Source organism: Chenopodium album, chromosome 15, assembly GCF_948465745.1.
Source record: "Chenopodium album chromosome 15, dcCheAlbu1.1, whole genome shotgun sequence".
Taxonomy (NCBI): Eukaryota; Viridiplantae; Streptophyta; class Magnoliopsida; order Caryophyllales; family Amaranthaceae; genus Chenopodium; species Chenopodium album.
Window position 1 is genome coordinate 8,246,180 of NC_137848.1, and position 17,932 is coordinate 8,264,111.

General features: G+C 35.4%; 3 protein-coding genes across 4 annotated transcripts; 1 reads left to right on the forward strand and 2 right to left on the reverse strand.

The window, feature by feature from the left end:
- LOC145580727 (cellulose synthase-like protein D4) lies at window positions 1-4,824 on the reverse strand. Its single transcript, XM_081637842.1, has 7 exons — window positions 4,349-4,824; window positions 3,763-4,146; window positions 2,598-3,402; window positions 1,934-2,338; window positions 1,408-1,748; window positions 688-1,250; window positions 1-545 (listed from the first exon to the last, which is right to left on the reverse strand). Exons 1-7 carry the CDS (start codon window positions 4,822-4,824, stop codon window positions 145-147), a joined length of 3,375 nt encoding a protein of 1,124 aa, XP_081493968.1. The 3' UTR covers window positions 1-144.
- Window positions 4,825-8,041: 3,217 nt separating this feature from the next.
- LOC145582865 (uncharacterized) lies at window positions 8,042-11,478 on the forward strand. Of its 2 annotated transcripts, none has more exons than XM_081639892.1 (3): window positions 8,042-8,169; window positions 8,783-8,957; window positions 11,071-11,478. In XM_081639892.1, the coding sequence occupies exons 2-3, from the start codon at window positions 8,796-8,798 to the stop codon at window positions 11,224-11,226; spliced, it is 318 nt and encodes a 105-aa protein (XP_081496018.1). In that variant the 5' UTR covers window positions 8,042-8,169; window positions 8,783-8,795; the 3' UTR covers window positions 11,227-11,478. The 2 variants fall into 2 exon arrangements, with proteins under 2 accessions (XP_081496018.1, XP_081496019.1); XM_081639893.1 differs by having other exon boundaries at window positions 8,051-8,169; window positions 8,779-8,957.
- A 186-nt stretch (window positions 11,479-11,664) lies between these two features.
- Window positions 11,665-17,686, reverse strand: LOC145582864 (isocitrate dehydrogenase [NADP]-like). The gene is made up of 15 exons (XM_081639891.1): window positions 17,550-17,686; window positions 16,572-16,615; window positions 16,358-16,467; window positions 15,833-15,870; window positions 14,800-14,877; window positions 14,125-14,178; window positions 13,942-14,043; window positions 13,612-13,703; window positions 13,436-13,539; window positions 13,269-13,337; window positions 13,065-13,180; window positions 12,934-12,968; window positions 12,683-12,825; window positions 12,491-12,613; window positions 11,665-11,963 (listed from the first exon to the last, which is right to left on the reverse strand). Exons 1-15 carry the CDS (start codon window positions 17,596-17,598, stop codon window positions 11,870-11,872), a joined length of 1,251 nt encoding a protein of 416 aa, XP_081496017.1. The 5' UTR covers window positions 17,599-17,686; the 3' UTR covers window positions 11,665-11,869.
- Between the last annotated feature and the right edge of the window lie 246 nt (window positions 17,687-17,932).

A 17,932-nucleotide genomic window follows, 5' to 3' on the forward strand; every position in this document is an offset into this window, starting at 1 on the left:
ACAACAATTTTTAAGTTTGTACACCAAACAAAAAAATTAAAAAAAAAAAAAAAAAATCTAAATCTATTGTTCTATGTTACATCTAATTCATCAAAAAATCACAAACAATGTGAATGAAAAATAAATCCCATGTAAATTTATAAATCAAGGGAATGTGAACCCTGTACCACCTGAACCCTGAGAAGAAGCTGAGGGTGGATTTATAGCAATGTAAAGCAAAGAGATTGTGATGGCAATTAGTCCTGACCAAACAAACACTATTGTAGGTGTTTTCCTTCTTCTTCCCATCAAACCTTTAGCAAAAGGATACAAATGAGCCAACACCCAGAAACTAAAGAACGCGCCGCCCAAGAACTTACTCCAGGATGGGACTGAGCTGTATATGGTCCTAGCAAATGCATAGCATACTGCTATTATGTTTACCATTGCTATTACTATGGGTGGGAGCATCAGTGAACTCCATTTCACTAGGTAAAGCTCTGCAAACACGTCGTCTTCATCTTCTGATGCTGACTTTGAGGTCAATGTGAATGAGATCTCGATACCTACATGATATACATTACCCACGTATGAGTTGTCCCACATTCAATAACAAAGAGACAGACATTGGTATGATTATAATGAAATGTGATGACTAATAAACAATGGATTATGAGCAGGAAATTTATTGATTTATAAAATTTATACCTGCAATAACTTTGAGAAGGCCTTGAATAACAGCAGCAAGGTGAGAACTAGTCCCGGAAATGAGCCAAAACTGTTCATTTCTCCACCATTCCTCCAACTCGATCCCTGACCATTTCACCTCCAAAATGGCCAAAAATATCAAACAAAGTGTCATGATCAACAAGTATATCAAGAATGTAATGCTAAGCGTCTGCACGATGAACTGCCCAGAGAAAAGTGACAGTGCCGGGAGGAAGCAGTACATGATGAGGAAGAGAGAGGTGAAAGGGTATATCCCAACATTGATGTAGGCCAACCTCTGCAGCAGCTTTAGGCGGCGAGTTCCTAAGAAGGCGTTGTTTCTTGAGAAAAAGATTTCTACTGACCCGGTAGCCCACCGCAGCACCTGGTGTAGCCTGTCTGTCAGGTTAATTGGAGCAGACCCTCTGAAGGAGTCTCGTTTTGTGATGCAGTAGACTGAACGCCACCCACGATTGTGCATCCGATAGCCGGTTACAACGTCTTCTGTTACTGAGCCGTAAATCCATCCTACTCTGTCTCCCCATTCTGTTTTGTCTTCGTACCTGTGTTTGCATATTTTACAAAAAAAAAAAAAAACAATTTCTTTTTCATTAGTAATCCTAAAATACTGACTACGTTTGTTTCTGATACTAATTCTGAATTTTTTTTCAGATGTAAGTTCAGGTACGGAGTATATAAATTAGTGTAAGACGGTCTTACCAGCAAGAGATAACGGATACAGCTTCAGCGACAATGCTAGAATCAAGGGGCTCGCGAGGTACTCTAAGAGCACCCGGAGGCCTTCCATACTTAACTGCAGGATGATCAGCCAAGGGACGCCCTTGATACTCAGCAATAGGTATCGATTCCGACAGCATTGTTGAGTTTCCGAACCTCTTAGGAAGCAGATTCACGTCCAATTCCGGGTCTAGCTCTGAAGAAGTTAGTGCTCGAGTCTCCGAATCTTTGTTGTTGTTAGCTACCCTGTCTGGATTCGGTGGGTCAAAACCATACAACGCGAATCTCCTGAACATAGTACCAGTGCCTACATAAACTGGACCCTGCATCAAGGAACAAAATTAAAGGTTATAATTTTAAGCATCATTTACTGAAATTAGCATGTTTATAATGTTACAATACAATAAAATACATTAGAAACATGCTAATTTCAGGAAAAATTGGACCAGACTAGCTAAGGGATTATTATGTTAAATAGGTACTTAATTAGAAATCCAAGTGTTTAAACCTGAAGACCATCAAGAGCACGCATGTTCCCATCGAAGAACACATTGTTTCGATTAGCGTATCGATCAGAAGGATCAATGCCTTCGAACCTCTGAGGGAACTGTATGTAACATATGTCTTCACCACCTCGATCAAGCATGAAGCACATACCTTCACGAATGGCCTTACAGTTGTAAATGTAGTGATCACAATCAAGGTTAAGGATAAATGGGCCATTAGAGAGGATGGCAGATGATCGCACCAACGCGTTCATAGCTCCAGCCTTCTTGTTGTGATCATACCCTGGCCTCTTTTCACGTGACACGTACACGAACATAGGTAGGCGTATGTCAGTTTCAGAAAAGTCTAGGAGTTTGTCATCTGGTGTTCCCAATATTGGGTCTGGTGGTGGTGGCTTCAACATTACCTGCATTTCGTTTGTGTTATCTTAATGTTATGTAACCTTACTAACTCTTATAATTCCCTAAATAACATTTTCGTAAATAAATCAATAACTTTTTGCTAAATATAAGCCCATAAATATTGATTATTTATGAAAATGTCATGTTATCTGGGATTTTTTTTTTTTGTTGATTTATTTACAGAAATACCACTAGATAAACGACTTTTTATTTATTATAATGATGGGTCTTCAGTCTTCTTTAAATTAAAGTTAGTAGGCAAACCTGAAGGATTCCTGCATGATCACCCTTAGCATGTTCACCAGCAGAGACAACCCAAGTACCAGGCCAGTGAGTTCCATCAGCCATCCAAGTAGCCTTTTGGGCTCGAATAGGTTCGGACCGATCTCCACCACTATCCCTCATTTGTTTCATCATCTTCATTTCCTCCCTAGCATTAAACGCATCAGACCGCCTCCTAATAGAGTCAGGCAACCCATTAATTCGAACCTTAAACTCGTCGTATTTCCTCTTAATCTTCCTCCTATCTTTAACAAAATCAGGTTGCAGCTTATTTTTAGTAGGGTCACCCTTCAATGTAAAATAAGTCTCCGGGTTCCTAGGCTCAATGTCATGTTTCCTACAAAATGGCACCCACAGCTCAGCAAAACTAGCTGCCTCAGCCATTGCCTCAAACGTTAGGAGCGCGCCACCATCATCTGACACGTAACATGCTATCTTCTCGACTGGATAATCAACCGATAAGATTGAAAGGATGGTGTTAGCTGTAACAAGAGGCGGTTCTTTTTCAGGGTCAGCGGTTGAGACAAAAAGATCAACACCAGGTAAGTCAGACCGCCCAGTTGGGTTCGATGGGGAAGGTAGCTCGAATTTTTCCCTTAAGGCGTGGAGGTCCGTAGACCGGTTTATAGGACATATTTTAGGAATGATGTCAAGAAGCCAAGAAAAGGCGAACCATATTTCACAAATAACGGACATTAGCCAAAGCCATACTGCTTCTTCATTTGGATTTTTTACACGCCATGCTAAGAATAGGCCTAAAAAGACCAAACGTATCACAATTAATAACCTGCAAAATTAAAATAAAAAGATTGATTAGAGATGGCAAATATAAATCTTAAGATTACATTAATTGGTGTTATAAAATGTAACTTACAAAAGATAAGATTAAATGGATAATCAACCAAATCAATAATCGATAAAATTGTTACCAAATGAAACTAGGGAAATAATGTTGTGCTACAAAACAATCTTGAGCCAATATTTTTTGTATGAATTGTTTTTACCTCTGATGATAAACAAGTTAACATGGATGATGTGGTGTTTAATTTTATACTGAGAATTTATTGCTATTGCAAATTCGCAGTAGTAATAAATATTACGTAATAATCAAAGAAAATGGTCACGATAGTTAAAATAAAGAACTAACCTGTAAGGGCTAATGATGCCACTAGGAATAGGAATAATCCTACTAAGAGGCTTAAAAGGCTTATCAGCAGCTTCAAGCACACCACTCATTCCATCACCGTCGCCATCATAAGCATCCTCGGGTGGCCAATAAGCTGTCCCATGTCCATAAGTCCCCTGTGTCTCGTTGAACAACCACTTGTTATGGTCGAAATCACCACCTTTCTTCCTGCTCATCATTCGTCGGTCTTCATTCCCCTTGTTTGGAGCTGGCAATGGGAGAGCTCCACCGGAGAAATCCGGGTGTTCATCATCGTAGTCTTCTAGTCTATAGGGTTCCTTGCATCCTGGACATACTCCACTGCCTTTTTGAGCATCGATGAAGCAATCATTGCATATTGTAAATCTACCAAAAAAAAATGGAAAATGGAAATGTAACGGTCCAAATAAACATTCCAAAACAATAACAATACATTCAAAGCCTTTTTTCTGTAAAATAAATGCAAGAGTAGCACGTTTCATTTTGTTAGCAACTTCTGAATATTTGGTATTTTATATATTACAAATAATAATACCTTAAAGTTGCAAATTATAGGAAACATGAATACCTGCATTGACAAGGGTAGACTCGATTTCCACGATCATCTTTCATGCCTTCTCCATCACACACAGGCATTTGACAATAACCCGCCTTTCCACGAGCCACATGATCCGGTGGACATGAATCAGAATCAGTCACCTTATCCATAAGATGAGCCCTTGTGACACTATTGAACCCACCCGTAAATAAGGAATTAGACACGTATTGTTCCTCGGCCTTAGCTGCCACGGATGAGCTATCCATGGGTTGATTATCGGGTGTAGGAGGAATGTGCACGGTATAATTCATGTAATCCCCTGAAAAATCCCCTGACATGTCAAGATCTTCCCTTGAAAGGGTCACATACTTTCCACTTGATGTTCTCCTTGCGAACTTAACTGCTTGGCCATTGCCTCCGGAGGAGGTCCTCGTGTTTTGGGACCCGCCACTCCCCGAGCTCCCTTGGCTTCGGATAGCCTTCTTCGAAGGGTCAGAAGACGGCATCATCTTGTTTGTTATTATATTGTTGTTGCTAGAGAGTGTACGTGTAATAACATGAAATAATTAAATTAAACTATAGGATAATAGAGAATAATTATGTAATTTCAATTATCTACATGTTATTATTATTAATTTTTGTTGGTTTTGGTGAAAATGAGGAGAACAAAGTTAGGGAGAAGCCAGTGATAGAGAATTGCATTGGGGGAGATTAATCCTAGTTGTTTTTAGTTTGTGCTTCCCCTACTTTTAAGGATTGTCATTAGTGGACAAAATTATTTAGAAAGCTAAATAAAAATGTCAACGTGAATCTAGGTTTCAAAATGTTTGTTGGTTTTTAGCATTGCATGAAATCTTCTTGCGTTATATGCTTATAATAATTATGCTATTTTAATGGTAAATTATGAACGTAAATATTTGTGAATTGTGACGCCAACTACCACCTTTAGATGGTCAAACCTTTTGTCATGAAGATAAAAATAAAAAATAAAAAAATGCTCGTAATTGCTTTTTAAATTTATTATTATAAATATAAATGATATAATTAGGACATAATTATACAATTAAGCTGCTTAGTTGCAGGAACTAAAGATTATATAAACCAAATAACAAATTTGTTAAAGGTCAAATATTTCAATTTGATATCCGGTGAATCTGCATGATGATCAGTTGGATATTTGATTAATCAACAAATCTTTATTCAAAAAAAATTATTGTATAAAATTATAATTAAAACTAGTTTTATGCCTGTGCGATGTCTGGGTGGTTTTTAAAATTTTAAGAAAAACTTTTTGTCCCAATTACCAACACTTAACACATATCATTGACACAAATCATATTTTATGAAAAGATACAATTTCTTTTGATTTAAGATATTTTGAGATGAGATACCATTAATTTATTTTATGTGATAATGAATATTATAGAAACAAAAAAAAAGAAATAAAGAAAGAAACTCCGTATGTGAAAACAATGGTGAACTTTTTATAGTTTCAGTAGTATGATGATTTCTATATTATTTCATTCTGCAACCCACTAATTAATGATCAACAAATAGGTATATTTGCAAAATAATTATATTTGTAAAATAATAAATATAATACAACTGGTAAAAGTTGATTGTTAGTAATTTGGGATACAAACTATTTGATGTATCATAGATGTACTATACAAACATACACAAAAATTATTAAAACCAAACTAACTTCTAACCTACCTGACTACCTCTATCAAACTTTAAAAATAATAGGATTAATGGTATCATCATACCGCTTTAGTCTATAAGACAACATGATTATTAAAATTAAAATTAAAAATAATAATAAAATAATAATAAAAAAAACGTACATAATTAACTCCAATATGACCTAAAGCATAATAGTAATTAAAGCTCGATTTTTACTCTTGAAGCAAATACCTGTTGTGGTAGGAAGGGTATGAAGCAAAAATAAGATGTTAAGAGTGGTGCCTAGATTTGTACTGCTAATTATCCGATTAATATAATGTATGATTCCATTTTTTTAATATGTGAAAAGTGTTACCTTCGTGATTTTCTAATTAAGGGAATTATTATTATGGTGTTTCATCACATTATTCTTTGATATCAATAATGGAAGAAAAATAATTATAAGAGGGACATCACCAAATTATATCAATGAATGGTTTAAATATTCATTAGTAACTGATAAGATCATTAAAGAAAAAAAAAATGGAATACTAAGAATGTGACAATTTTGTGTGTCTAAAATCTTTAAGTTTCTCCAAAATCTTATGACATTGGCGAACATTAATCTTTAAGCAAACATAATTTATTCCTGTGCTGGTTTCCTAAAAAGATAATCATAGAAAGGTTTCGTTGCAACAAATGCATTAGTTTACGTACGTAGTTTTAAATTCGATGGAGTACGTCAATACATGTCTATATTTTGTAATCAACCCTGAGATAAAGACATTTGTAAATTGGTGGATAGCTTAAATTTTGCCAAGTGTCATGTCACATAGAGTGCAATTGAATGAGTATCAAAGTTAAAACATTTCTAATTGTACTTTTTGAGAAAATACAAGTTAATATCCTATATTAATAAAACTTATTTTATCAAGGTATATATGTCATTTTCACAAACTATTCAAGGATAGTGTTGTAAATTCACCAACAAAGATCTTCAACCTTCTACCTTGGAGGGTAACTGTGAGTATCCACCGCCGCCACCACCGCCGCCACCACACTCACAACCTTTTACTACGATTTCTCGTCGAACCACCAGAAAGGATGCAATTTTATCTTCTTCAAACGTGTTTTTAGCAATTACATCAACAATTAAACCCATGAAGCTTACTTCAAGCTCGTTTTTCGTCAAATAAAAAATCAGCAAAGCTCCATTGTTATTAAAGCCCAAGTACCGTCGAAAAATTCCTACTATTTTAAGTTACCATTCCCCTAATTTAATTCATGTATAATTTCTTAAGGTTTACTTTAAATTTGGCGTCTTGTCAATATTCATGGAAGAAGGGGATTGTTGGTGGCGTTTATGCTATTCATGCAAGTGTGGTGAACTGGTACGGTGATGGTGTTGTTCTACGGAGTACTATATGTTGTGCTGGGCGGGAGAAGATGAAAAAAAAAAATCGTTTTATAATCTAAAAATAATAGTACTCTGCATTGATACGATATCCTTTATCAATATTCACAAAGTTTCATACGGCTGATTACACCGTGTACAAAGGCAAAACCATTTAAGGAAATCCCCTCCCCCAGCTTGTCTCTAGTAGGTGACACTTTAAATACGAAGTACAACTGTACATGTAATGAATTATACTCCCTCCGTTTTTAAATATTTGCTCCACTTTTCTTTTCCGACCGTTTTTAAATACTTGCTCTATTTCCTTATTTAGAAACCTTTTACAATATTTAATTAATTTCTCTCACCAAGTAGACCCAACAATATTAATTCCATATTTTCTCTCCTTCAATTCTCTCCACTACTTTTAATTTTTTACAATTTTTTATTCTTCTACCAACCCCACTACCTTCATATTTTATTATTTTCTCTAATTTCTCCTAAAACTCCGCTCATGGAGAAATGGAGCAAGTATTTAAAAATGGAGGGAGTAGTATTCTAAAAAAAATGAATTATAACCGTCGATTTTATTTAAGAGTAGATCTGACGGTTGATATTATATGCGAGTCATTAATCGATTAATCGTCCTCTTTTGATTATTATTCCCCTTTTGAAGCTGTTTCACTTAAACGCAGCACCTCCCTCTCTCTCCCTTCCTCCATTGCAGCCTACATTGAGTTCTCCATTGAAGCAGCTTCTGAGATTTCCTTCCTCCATTGAAGAACCTCCCGAGGTTAGATGTTATTCTCTATTTCTTATTTCTTTTAATCATTTAACATATCAATTTCACAATCTAGGGTTTAGTTTCACGCTATTCTTAGTTTAATTGTCACTATAACCAATTTAGGGTTCTTCTAAGGTGGATTATTGAACTATTTGTTATGATTACTGTTGAACTATAACAAGCGATTTTGTTGCTAAAATTTTACGAGCCTATAGTGATATTCTTAAGCGACAGGAATTTATGTGATTTTTCGAGCCTAATTTGACAATTAAGATTAATTTGGTTGCTAATGTGTTGCATTATTCATGTTTAATCGATTCCACAAGCTGAGACCAGAATTGCTTGGGTTTTTAGGCTCGTCGAGCTCCAACCTAGCCTACTCATATTCGGGTTTGGCTCGAAGGTTTAGCACCCTTAACCCCTCTTAAGAAGTTTGGTGATTAGCAGATTTCCAGTACCATATTTGATTGATTATACAGCCTAATTGCAATTCTAATGCTATTATGGATTAATGAAAATGGGCTAACCTATATATTCACCCTAAGTTTGATAATTAATGTTAGGCTGAGAGCTCTGGTTATATATTTTTGACACTGTGAAGTTGTGTCATTGGTTGAGGTAGATAGAAGGAGAAAATGAAGCCAGTGGTGGGGGTGGTGGTCTCAAACAAGATGCAGAAATCGGTAGTGGTGGCAGTTGACCGTCTTTTCCATCATAAGCTCTTCAATCGGTATGTTAAAAGAACTAGCAAATTCATGGCACACGATGAGCAAAACGAGTGCAACATTGGTGACCGGGTAATTCACTTATCTCATACGAGTATCGTCTTACTTGCATTGTTTGTTTTCTTACATTTGGCTTATTTATTAGTTGCTTTGTGTAAGGTGCATTTAGGATAAAGAGAATTAAGATTAATTTTTCTTTTTCCCGTTGCTGATTTGGGTCCTCTTTTGTTGTGTGGATTGTAATACTGCCATTTCTCTGTTTGAGGTGTCCTACTGAAATATTTTGTTTTATCTTCAAACCAAGTTTGTGTGATGAGAATGGCATATAGTCTACCTTTGTAGTGGCATTCTAGTAGTATTGTCAAACAAAAGGCAGAATTTGTTAGGGCTGGATGGATCCTGGCTCCTCCCGAACTTTCAGTTGTCAAAACCTATATAATTCTGCAATTTTTGTCCCTACTAATTGTTGGTGTAAGAAGCATTGGCATTGTCACCAGTATCAACTTCATTATGGCCTTAGAGTTTGAATTATGACATCACCAAGATCACGACTTCATCAGTAGTCAAAAATTTTGTATGAGATTGCATAGTTCAAGTTATTGACTCAGTGATTAGGTCTCCTGGTGAAGTGCTGGAGAAAGTAAATGAAGTGAAGTATAAAAACGAGTGGCTGTAATTTTAAGGCATATTTACAACCAGACATAATATTAATTTATCATTATCAGTAAACTGTGCTGCTGTATATTATTAGTTCCTCAATCCAAGATATTTGGCTTTGCAAGGAGATTATCCACTTCAAATTATTTATGGGCCTTTGCTGAACTTGACTAGGTTGAAAATTTGTGGCTTTAACATAGATTATATAAACGTACTTGTGGATCCTGCTTGTTATGCGGTGAAGGCACTATTTTGGCTTTTTTTTCCCCATAACTCCTGCAGCCTTGTATGGCCCTTGCATGTGGTAAGGGTCAATATGTTGTTCAGATTACATTTTGCCTTAATTGGGTCTCAAACATATGTCTTATTGAACATAATCTACCTTTGTGGTGATTGTGCTCTACATTAATTGGGCTTCAAACATATTTCATATTGATCATAATGGTGAATAGTCAGCTTATCTTTCAAATGAGTATAGGACTATTGGTGACTCAATAAGTAGATTTATAAACCATGGAAGTTTTCCTCTTGGACATTATCTTCTTTTTATCTGTTAGTATGGAATTCAGTTGATTTATGAGTACTCATGCAAGGTTATATTTTGTAACTGCCTCTGTGTTTTAAACAACAAGCTGGACATTTGAATTTTCTAGGTGAAACTATTGTGGTTTGTGAATTGTGAATTGGAATTAGCTTGTTGATAGTTTTGTAATTAAAACCACTTCTCATTAAGAATTAGCTGAAGTGATGAATAGAGTTTGCAAAGCAGTCTCTCTGCTTGTCTAGATCGGCCTCTAATGTTAGACTCAGCCAGACCTCCCAAGAGTCACTGCCATAAGCAAAATCATTACTGGGTGTTGTTTTTAGCTGGGTCTGGAAATGCTTGGAATGGCTGTTTCTCTACCCCCTTAATGACTGGCAAGATGAAATCTTTATGTTCTACTATGATTATGCTCTTGTTATTTACCAAGTACTTCTTATGTTTTCTTTTAATGTACCTTGTTTCTAGGAGAGGTGAGTGAGTGTAGGGAAAAGGTGGAAAAAAAAAATTAGTGAGAAAGGTGAGTGGGTGTAAAACGGTGGAAAAAGTAAGAGAGAAGATGTAGAAAGGTGTAAATAATGTAGAATTAGGGGGTAAGATGGTAAAATTTATTTGCCAAAAACTAAAATAAATTTTGAAGTGGGTACATCAAGTTAAAACACCTCAAAACAGAAAGTGGGTGCATCAATAAAAATCTAAGGAAGTATGCAATATCCTCAGCCAACTTTTTCTTTTTTCTCCTATTTAAGCTTCTTTATTTTGTCTGAAACCTTTTTAAAGATCTATTGTCATATTTCTGAAACTTACTATGATGAGCATAATTGTATTTTCATGTTAATTTTATGCTTGAGTTGCCTTCCAAGTCATAGATGCTCTATTGTAACTCCCCATTCTCACCTAAAACTGCCTTTTCTTTCCCTTTTACCATACTGCATTGGTTGGAGTACTGTGCATTGATACAGTATTTGAAACTGTCATGACTTGTAGGTTCGACTGGATCCTTCAAGGCCACTCAGTAAACGAAAAAATTGGACTGTAGCTGAGATTCTGAAGAAAGCACGGATATATACACCACCACCATCAGCAGGCAAATTTCAGCAATCAAACAGCAATACTGAAGCTTCCTCAACTCCATCTGCATAACTTTTTTCAACCTTGTTTGTTTGCTACAGTGATCTTGAGAGCATTTCTAGGCTATAGGGCTGTACTTGGAAGTCACAAAGAAGCAGATTGTGCTCTCTATATTTTTATTCCTTAGAGAAGTGCCTTGAATTCTCTCAGCAGCACACTAGATTTTCAGTCTTTGATCCGATTTTAGTAGTTCAACCTTGCGTACATTGTATTAGTAGGAGCTATATCTTTTGTGCTTTTAATGAATGTGTTTTGAGCTCACAAGTGCGATTTTTCGATTCTCTCTAGATATGAACAGAGCAACAAGTATGTTGCATTAGACTAAATAATTATCCTTAGATATGGATTTGATTGTTAGTTTAGCTGGTAAGACAGCCAATTGCATATCAATCCAAAATAAGAGATTTTGTTATAAATCAGTGTGCGACCTAAATCACATTCCTTATAATATGGTATCAAAGTCTAATTTGTTATAAAATCTAAATCCAGTAGTTAACAATTGAAGTACAGAGAATTTATTAGAAGTAAGCACTTAGCACTGCAATTACTTTCTTGTGATATGTAGAGAGATCTAAAAATTAAAGGATGATACAATTGCATACTAAAGAGCTGTGTGAACGTAAAATACTGCAAAATAACAATCTCTTGGTATAATTTACATCTTTGCTCTAACAGCTAGCCTTGCTCTCAGCCCCTGAGCCACAGCGTCAATGAATTCCTCAGTGTTCAAATATTGAGATCTCTTGACTCTGAAGTAATGAATTTCACAAATTAGAGGAAAGGTCAATACAAAGGTTTAAAGAGCATGGCATATTTAAGTTCAGAAAACTTAGCAATTCAGCAGTTAACCACACACACACAAGAAGAAGAAACTGCTTTCAATCAGACAACCACCATTAACAGCAAAAATTAAATAAAACCATAATTAAGCTATTCCATGAAAAAAAAATTAATAATAATAATAAAAATCAGAACTCGACTGCAAATGATTGAAAAAAATTGTATAAAAGTTGGGAATAGAGAATGGTGTTTCGTGTTATTTCTGCAGTTATTGTATTTCTAAAGAGTTCAACTTATTGTCTAACTGTTCGGCAACCAACATGGGGTGAAATATCATTTGAGTTTAACCACTGCTCTTTCATTCCAAAGTATACATGACATATTGCCCTCTATTTAGTTGCATAACAAGTTAGGCTAACAGACTTTGACATTTCCGATTGGAAACCCACCCCAAAATTATAGGTGATTGTCTGCTAAACTATCTTACGAAACTTACTTGGGCCCATGAATAAGGAGTGCCAGATCTTTAGTCATCTTCCCTGATTCAACAGTTCCGATACATGCTGCTTCAAGCTTACTTGAAAAGTCTGAGAGCTGAACATTGTCATCTAACCTGGCCCTGGTAATGTCTCCATTCAGTTAAGTGTCATTAAAATTTGGGAACATAATCATTAAAACTTTTTGATACCTGTGTGCAAGCCCACGCGTCCATGCAAAGATGGATGCTATGCTATTTGTGCTGGTTTCACCTCCTTTCTGATGAACACGAAAATGGCGAGTTACAGTTCCATGGGCTGCTTCAGCTTCAATAGTCCGTCCATCTGGACATACCTGGAGCAGAAGATTAAATGTTCAACAAATTTAATGATGGACACAGATGCAAAATTGAAGACGAATATCCATATATAAATGAGCACAAGTATCGACTATGGCACAAACCAAAACAGAGGTCATCAACCCAAGTGATCCAAATCCTGCATTAGTTTAAAAAAAATGTAAGAGAAGTTAGAAAAATTAGTTCATGGGCTTCACACAAGCAGCTTAAGTTTACAGCAGAGCTGATTTCAAACCTTGAGCCAAAAAATCACTTTGGACATCTCCATCATAATTCTTGCATGCCCAAACATAGCCCCCTTCACTCTTCATAGCATAAGCAACCATGTCATCTATAAGACGATGTTCATACCTACATGTTACAGAATATTAGCTACATTACCAGTCAAAAATTTAGTTTAATGCATGATGCAGACTGAGAAAGAGAAGTTTGATCTCACCATATTCCCGCAGTTTCAAATTTTGACTTCCAATTTGCTTCATAAACTTCCTGGAATATATCCTTGAATCTTTAATGAAGAAACCAAAATCAACAGACTAAGTAAATGAGATTGTAATTTGCATGGAACAGACTTAGGGGGAAAAGAAACAGATATTGAATAATCACCTCCCGTCATATTTCTTCAGAATAGTGTTTTTTGTGCTAAGATAAAGTGGCCAGTTCTTTTGAAAAGCAGTATTCATTGAAGCCTCAGCAAAAGCTCGTATAGACTGTCAAACAGATAATTTACATAAAAATATCATATGGCAATCAGCTAGGATAAAGTGGTAGTACCGCAATACCTCATCAGTATTATACATCGACATTGCAACTCCTCCTGGATGTTTAAAACGATAAACTTCTAATTCTGTCTTGTCACCTTCCCCATCTGGAACTGCACATAGTATCACACTATTCTCACTTGAAGATTTTCAAGTAATGGAAAAACAAGCATTTATTAAATAAATTTCAAAAAAAAAAAAAAAAGAAAAAAGAAAAAAATCTGACAGAGAAATGGAAGAAGGCTAAATATTGCACTGGACAAAATTGTCAACTCAATTAACAGATTACATTCTTCAAACTTCTGCCGAGATGTGAAAAACAGTAAAATCTCAGCCAAGGTAGGAATTTACCAAATACCATTTTAAGAGTTCCTGCTCCTCGAATGATCTCTTCGGATGCACGGTACTGATCCCCAAAAGCATGTCTCCCAATGCATATTGGTTTTGTCCAGCCTGATACAATTGGTTTTAGCATGTGAATATAAAGATGATTAGATTTAAATCAGCACAAAAGGACTTTTGAGTTTTGATTACCTGGAACAAGCCTTGGAACATTTTTGCATATTATTGGTTCCCTGAAAACCGTACCTGAAAGGACGATACAACATATCAGTGATAAAGATCCTAAAGCACGATTATTCCAGTTGCAAAATAAGACAATGTCATCAGAAGTGAAGGGAAAGTTCATCATGATGTCAAGAAGTTCCTGCTTCTAGTGGATCTTATTAACAATAAATGTGTTTGCAAACAAGAGGACTTCAGAGAGAAAATAAATGTCTTATTACTATCCTTTTCAAGAAGGTAATGGAAGAAGCAGAAAAGAAATTAAACGAAACCTCCTTCTCACTGGATAGAAAATTTGAACTCAGGATCCCAAAAGGCAGACGTAGTTCAATTTTTCCTCACAAAACAAATTTATACACCTCATGAATCTTCACTGACCCCACAAAGTGATTTGGACGTGGAGAGCAGACACTCTTTTCCTAACTGCTCTACGGAAGACAGCAGACATATACCTAGATATAGAATTAAAAAATGATGAAACATACAGTGTACTAAAAAATCATCACTATAGAAGCCACAAAAGCTAGACCTTGAAATAAGCAAATATGACCCTAGATAGAAGACTTAGCAAAAAAAATCACGAGTATGAAAACATAGTCAGTAACTAGATGATTGCACATTGGTAAGTGAAGAAAATATTATCACCGTTAAGGATGTTTCTGATAGTTCCATTAGGACTCTTCCACATCTGCTTCAAGTTGAATTCCTTAACACGTCCTTCATCTGTTGGACAACAAAGATAGTTAAATACTAACACAATAGTATATATGTTCAACATGGAATTACATGGACAAACTCTAAAAACACTATACATTAAAGGTGATGGAAAATTCAATTACAATGTATAAACAATCCAATAGTTTTTTAGATAAGGAAATATTTTAATGAGACAATAAAAGAAACAAGAAGTCCTCCCTCCACCCCTTCATTTCTCTCTCTCTCTCTCTCTTCTACGTGATGCCTCCAATATTTTTCTAGATAAAATATTTACTGAGACAACAAAATAGGAAAAATAATCAAAGAAACGAGGGAAGAATAATAGCAAAAGAATTTATTCCAGCCTCACTTCACATCATCAAAACATCACAAATCTAAACATCATCATTTCTCTATGGCCACAAAATGGACATGATGACGAGGCAATCCACAAGCCTATCACCAAAGGAACATTGACCAACCCCTAGTTCCTCCCAAATCTAACTTAATTTTACCTTGGGATGGTAAGAAAAATTCAAATTCACCATTGATTATTTTCTATGATATCTAATAGATTGCCTCACTAGAGTCGCTACCCAACATCATGTTACTCAATCCTAAAATAAATCCACTTTAGCACCAAGCCCACTCCAAAAGCATCATACTCAATAGTGCTGCACTCTGACTAAGCCTCCAGGCCCCATGCATCACTAAATTCTGAGGCTGACCACCATTTTCCCTGCTATATTGCCTTTGAAAACAAACCCAATTAATTCATTCCTAGATCAATAGTGAGCTTCCCGTAACTATTGGAAGTTAAGAGAGTTTTGGAAACTATACAAAGACAACGAGAGAGTAGTTTCAAACTAAATTCAATAGTCTCTTTTTATGGTGAAATTAAATGTGGATCAAAACATTAGCACTATTAAAGTACTTATAAATAAAAGGCTCTGTCTCCAGAGGAGAAAAAAAGAATAGATACCTGGTGTTATAGTTGCACATTTGACTGCAACGTTGTACCTGAAACAGAGAAATCAATACACCATTGTGCTAAAATCACAGACAGCAGAAACCAATTTGTCATAGTACAGGCTTTTTAACAGTAACTGAAAGCTAACAGCATAGTTGGAACTTGAAAGTACATAGATAGTTTGGCATTATCAGCTTATAACAATACAATTGTGCACAGAAACAGATCTGAATAGAAGATCCAGTGAAAAAGTCATAGGAGTATTATCTACTTGATCCTGCCACAAATATTTATGACTAGAGACGAGTTAGGAGACAATTTTCAGTTGATTAACTCATCAAAGAGACTGTAATTGTAGCTTCCTCTAAACTTTACTGGTCTGCCAGTTCAAATGTTTTTAGTGCCAGCAAAAAAAAATATGAAGCTTTTGTACCATATCAGAACAAATGAATAAAGAGTCTATTCCTTGAAGTATACTCATGGTACTATGTGACTTGTACGGGAAATAAATAGATAAGATACAATATAGAGATATACTTGAGCGTAGCTTCTGCACTTTCGACTGTGACTTTATCATTGGTGGCCTCACGATTTGGGAGACCAAGATCAAAGTACTTTATATCAAGCTCCAGAAAAGGATATATAAGCTGCTCAACATCGGAAAAAATTGTAATTAGACGTCTTGCAAAATTATACTTCGTATGAAGAAAGTGATGGAACTATTCAACCAGAGTGAAAATATATTCCCGACCTTCTCTTTAATGGAATTCCAAATAATCCTAGTCATTTCATCTCCTGACATGTAAAAAAAGTAAGATTAAGATCTATGGAGACGAATTCAAAAGGAATGAGCATCTTGTAAACAATTTACGGCCACTTGACAATGTCGGCATCAGTTTAAGATCTAACTCAGTATATTGTGTAGAACGCGCTCTAAGGCCTCTATGGCACATTGCAGAGTTAAGGAATCCCAGATTACCAGAAAGAAACCCATGTGATATTGACCAACTATTAGCAAATCATTCAGGTTCAAGGAAAAGCAGCGCCTTTCAATGTTGGAAAATCCGATAAACATTCTTCACTTACTCACAAACACACACTCCATACTAGTTTTCATAGAATGAGTTCAATATACTACACAGTACAATCATACAACACCAAACATACATATTAATAACAAATTGAACAAAATAGCTGCAGAGTTAAATAATGGCCTAGATTAGAACACATTAGGCAAATCAATACATAATTAAATCTTCAAATTCTCGCTAATCGATCCAATAGGCCAATGCAATGTAAAAATTCCGACCTTATATTATATTGGATTGAATCAAAAATTAATCTATATTGTTATGAAGTTGTATGCCAACGAGGGTTCGTGCTTCAAAGTTCAATCTATGAAACAGCAGAAACAATCATTCTCCAACAATAAACCATTTTATTAATTCCTGCAAATCATTCCCAAATTCCCATAATGTAATATTATAAGCTCTATCCAACAATAAATTGAGCTTGAATATTTTGTTCAATTTCAATTTGGTTTCAATAACTCATTTCACATGTCAATTTCTAAGCTCAATTCATCAAAGTAATCATCTTTATCAAGATTTTAAACAAAGAAGGAATGAAACAACAAGAATTATAGTGTATGATTTACCCAAAATTGAATTCTTGCAGATTGGATTATTAATAAGAAAGGAAGAATAAGATAGAATTTTGAAGAAATTACCATCCATCTCAACGATTGGATTGGTGACTTTGATCTTCTGGGAAGCCATTGTTTTTCTCTTTCGATCGTTCGTTCGTTCTCTTTCTCTTTCTGTTTGTTTGTCTGACTGAAATTAATCAGTTGAGAGTCAACAGTCACCACCTCCTAAATTAGGCCCTGTTCATATTTACTGAACTGAGCTGAACTGAACTGAACTGAACTGATTGGAGCTGAATTGAACTGAACTGAACTGATTGAAACTGAACTGAACTGAACTGAACTGAACTGAATTGAGCTGAAATGAATATTTTATGTGAGAGGGAAATTAAGAGCTGAACTGAACTGAACTGATTGGAACTGAACTGAACTGAACTGAACTGATTGGAGCTGAACTGAACTGAACT

Excerpts from the sequence above, each read along its gene's own strand:
- LOC145582865 (XM_081639892.1), top strand. The coding sequence starts at position 8,796 with ATGAAGCCAGTGGTGGGGGTGGTGGTCTCAAACAAGATGCAGAAATCG. Across the intron at positions 8,958-11,070 it reads AGTGCAACATTGGTGACCGG|GTTCGACTGGATCCTTCAAG; the intron begins GTAATTCACTTA and ends CATGACTTGTAG.
- LOC145580727 (XM_081637842.1), bottom strand. The coding sequence starts at position 4,824 with ATGCCGTCTTCTGACCCTTCGAAGAAGGCTATCCGAAGCCAAGGGAGC. Across the intron at positions 3,403-3,762 it reads GGCATCATTAGCCCTTACAG|GTTATTAATTGTGATACGTT; the intron begins GTTAGTTCTTTA and ends TTAATTTTGCAG. Across the intron at positions 1,251-1,407 it reads GTATCCGTTATCTCTTGCTG|GTACGAAGACAAAACAGAAT; the intron begins GTAAGACCGTCT and ends ATGCAAACACAG.
- LOC145582864 (XM_081639891.1), bottom strand. The coding sequence starts at position 17,598 with ATGGCTTCCCAGAAGATCAAAGTCACCAATCCAATCGTTGAGATGGAT. Across the intron at positions 14,878-15,832 it reads ATGTGCAACTATAACACCAG|ATGAAGGACGTGTTAAGGAA; the intron begins GTATCTATTCTT and ends GTTGTCCAACAG. Across the intron at positions 13,338-13,435 it reads CTGAAGAAATATGACGGGAG|ATTCAAGGATATATTCCAGG; the intron begins GTGATTATTCAA and ends TCTTCATTAAAG.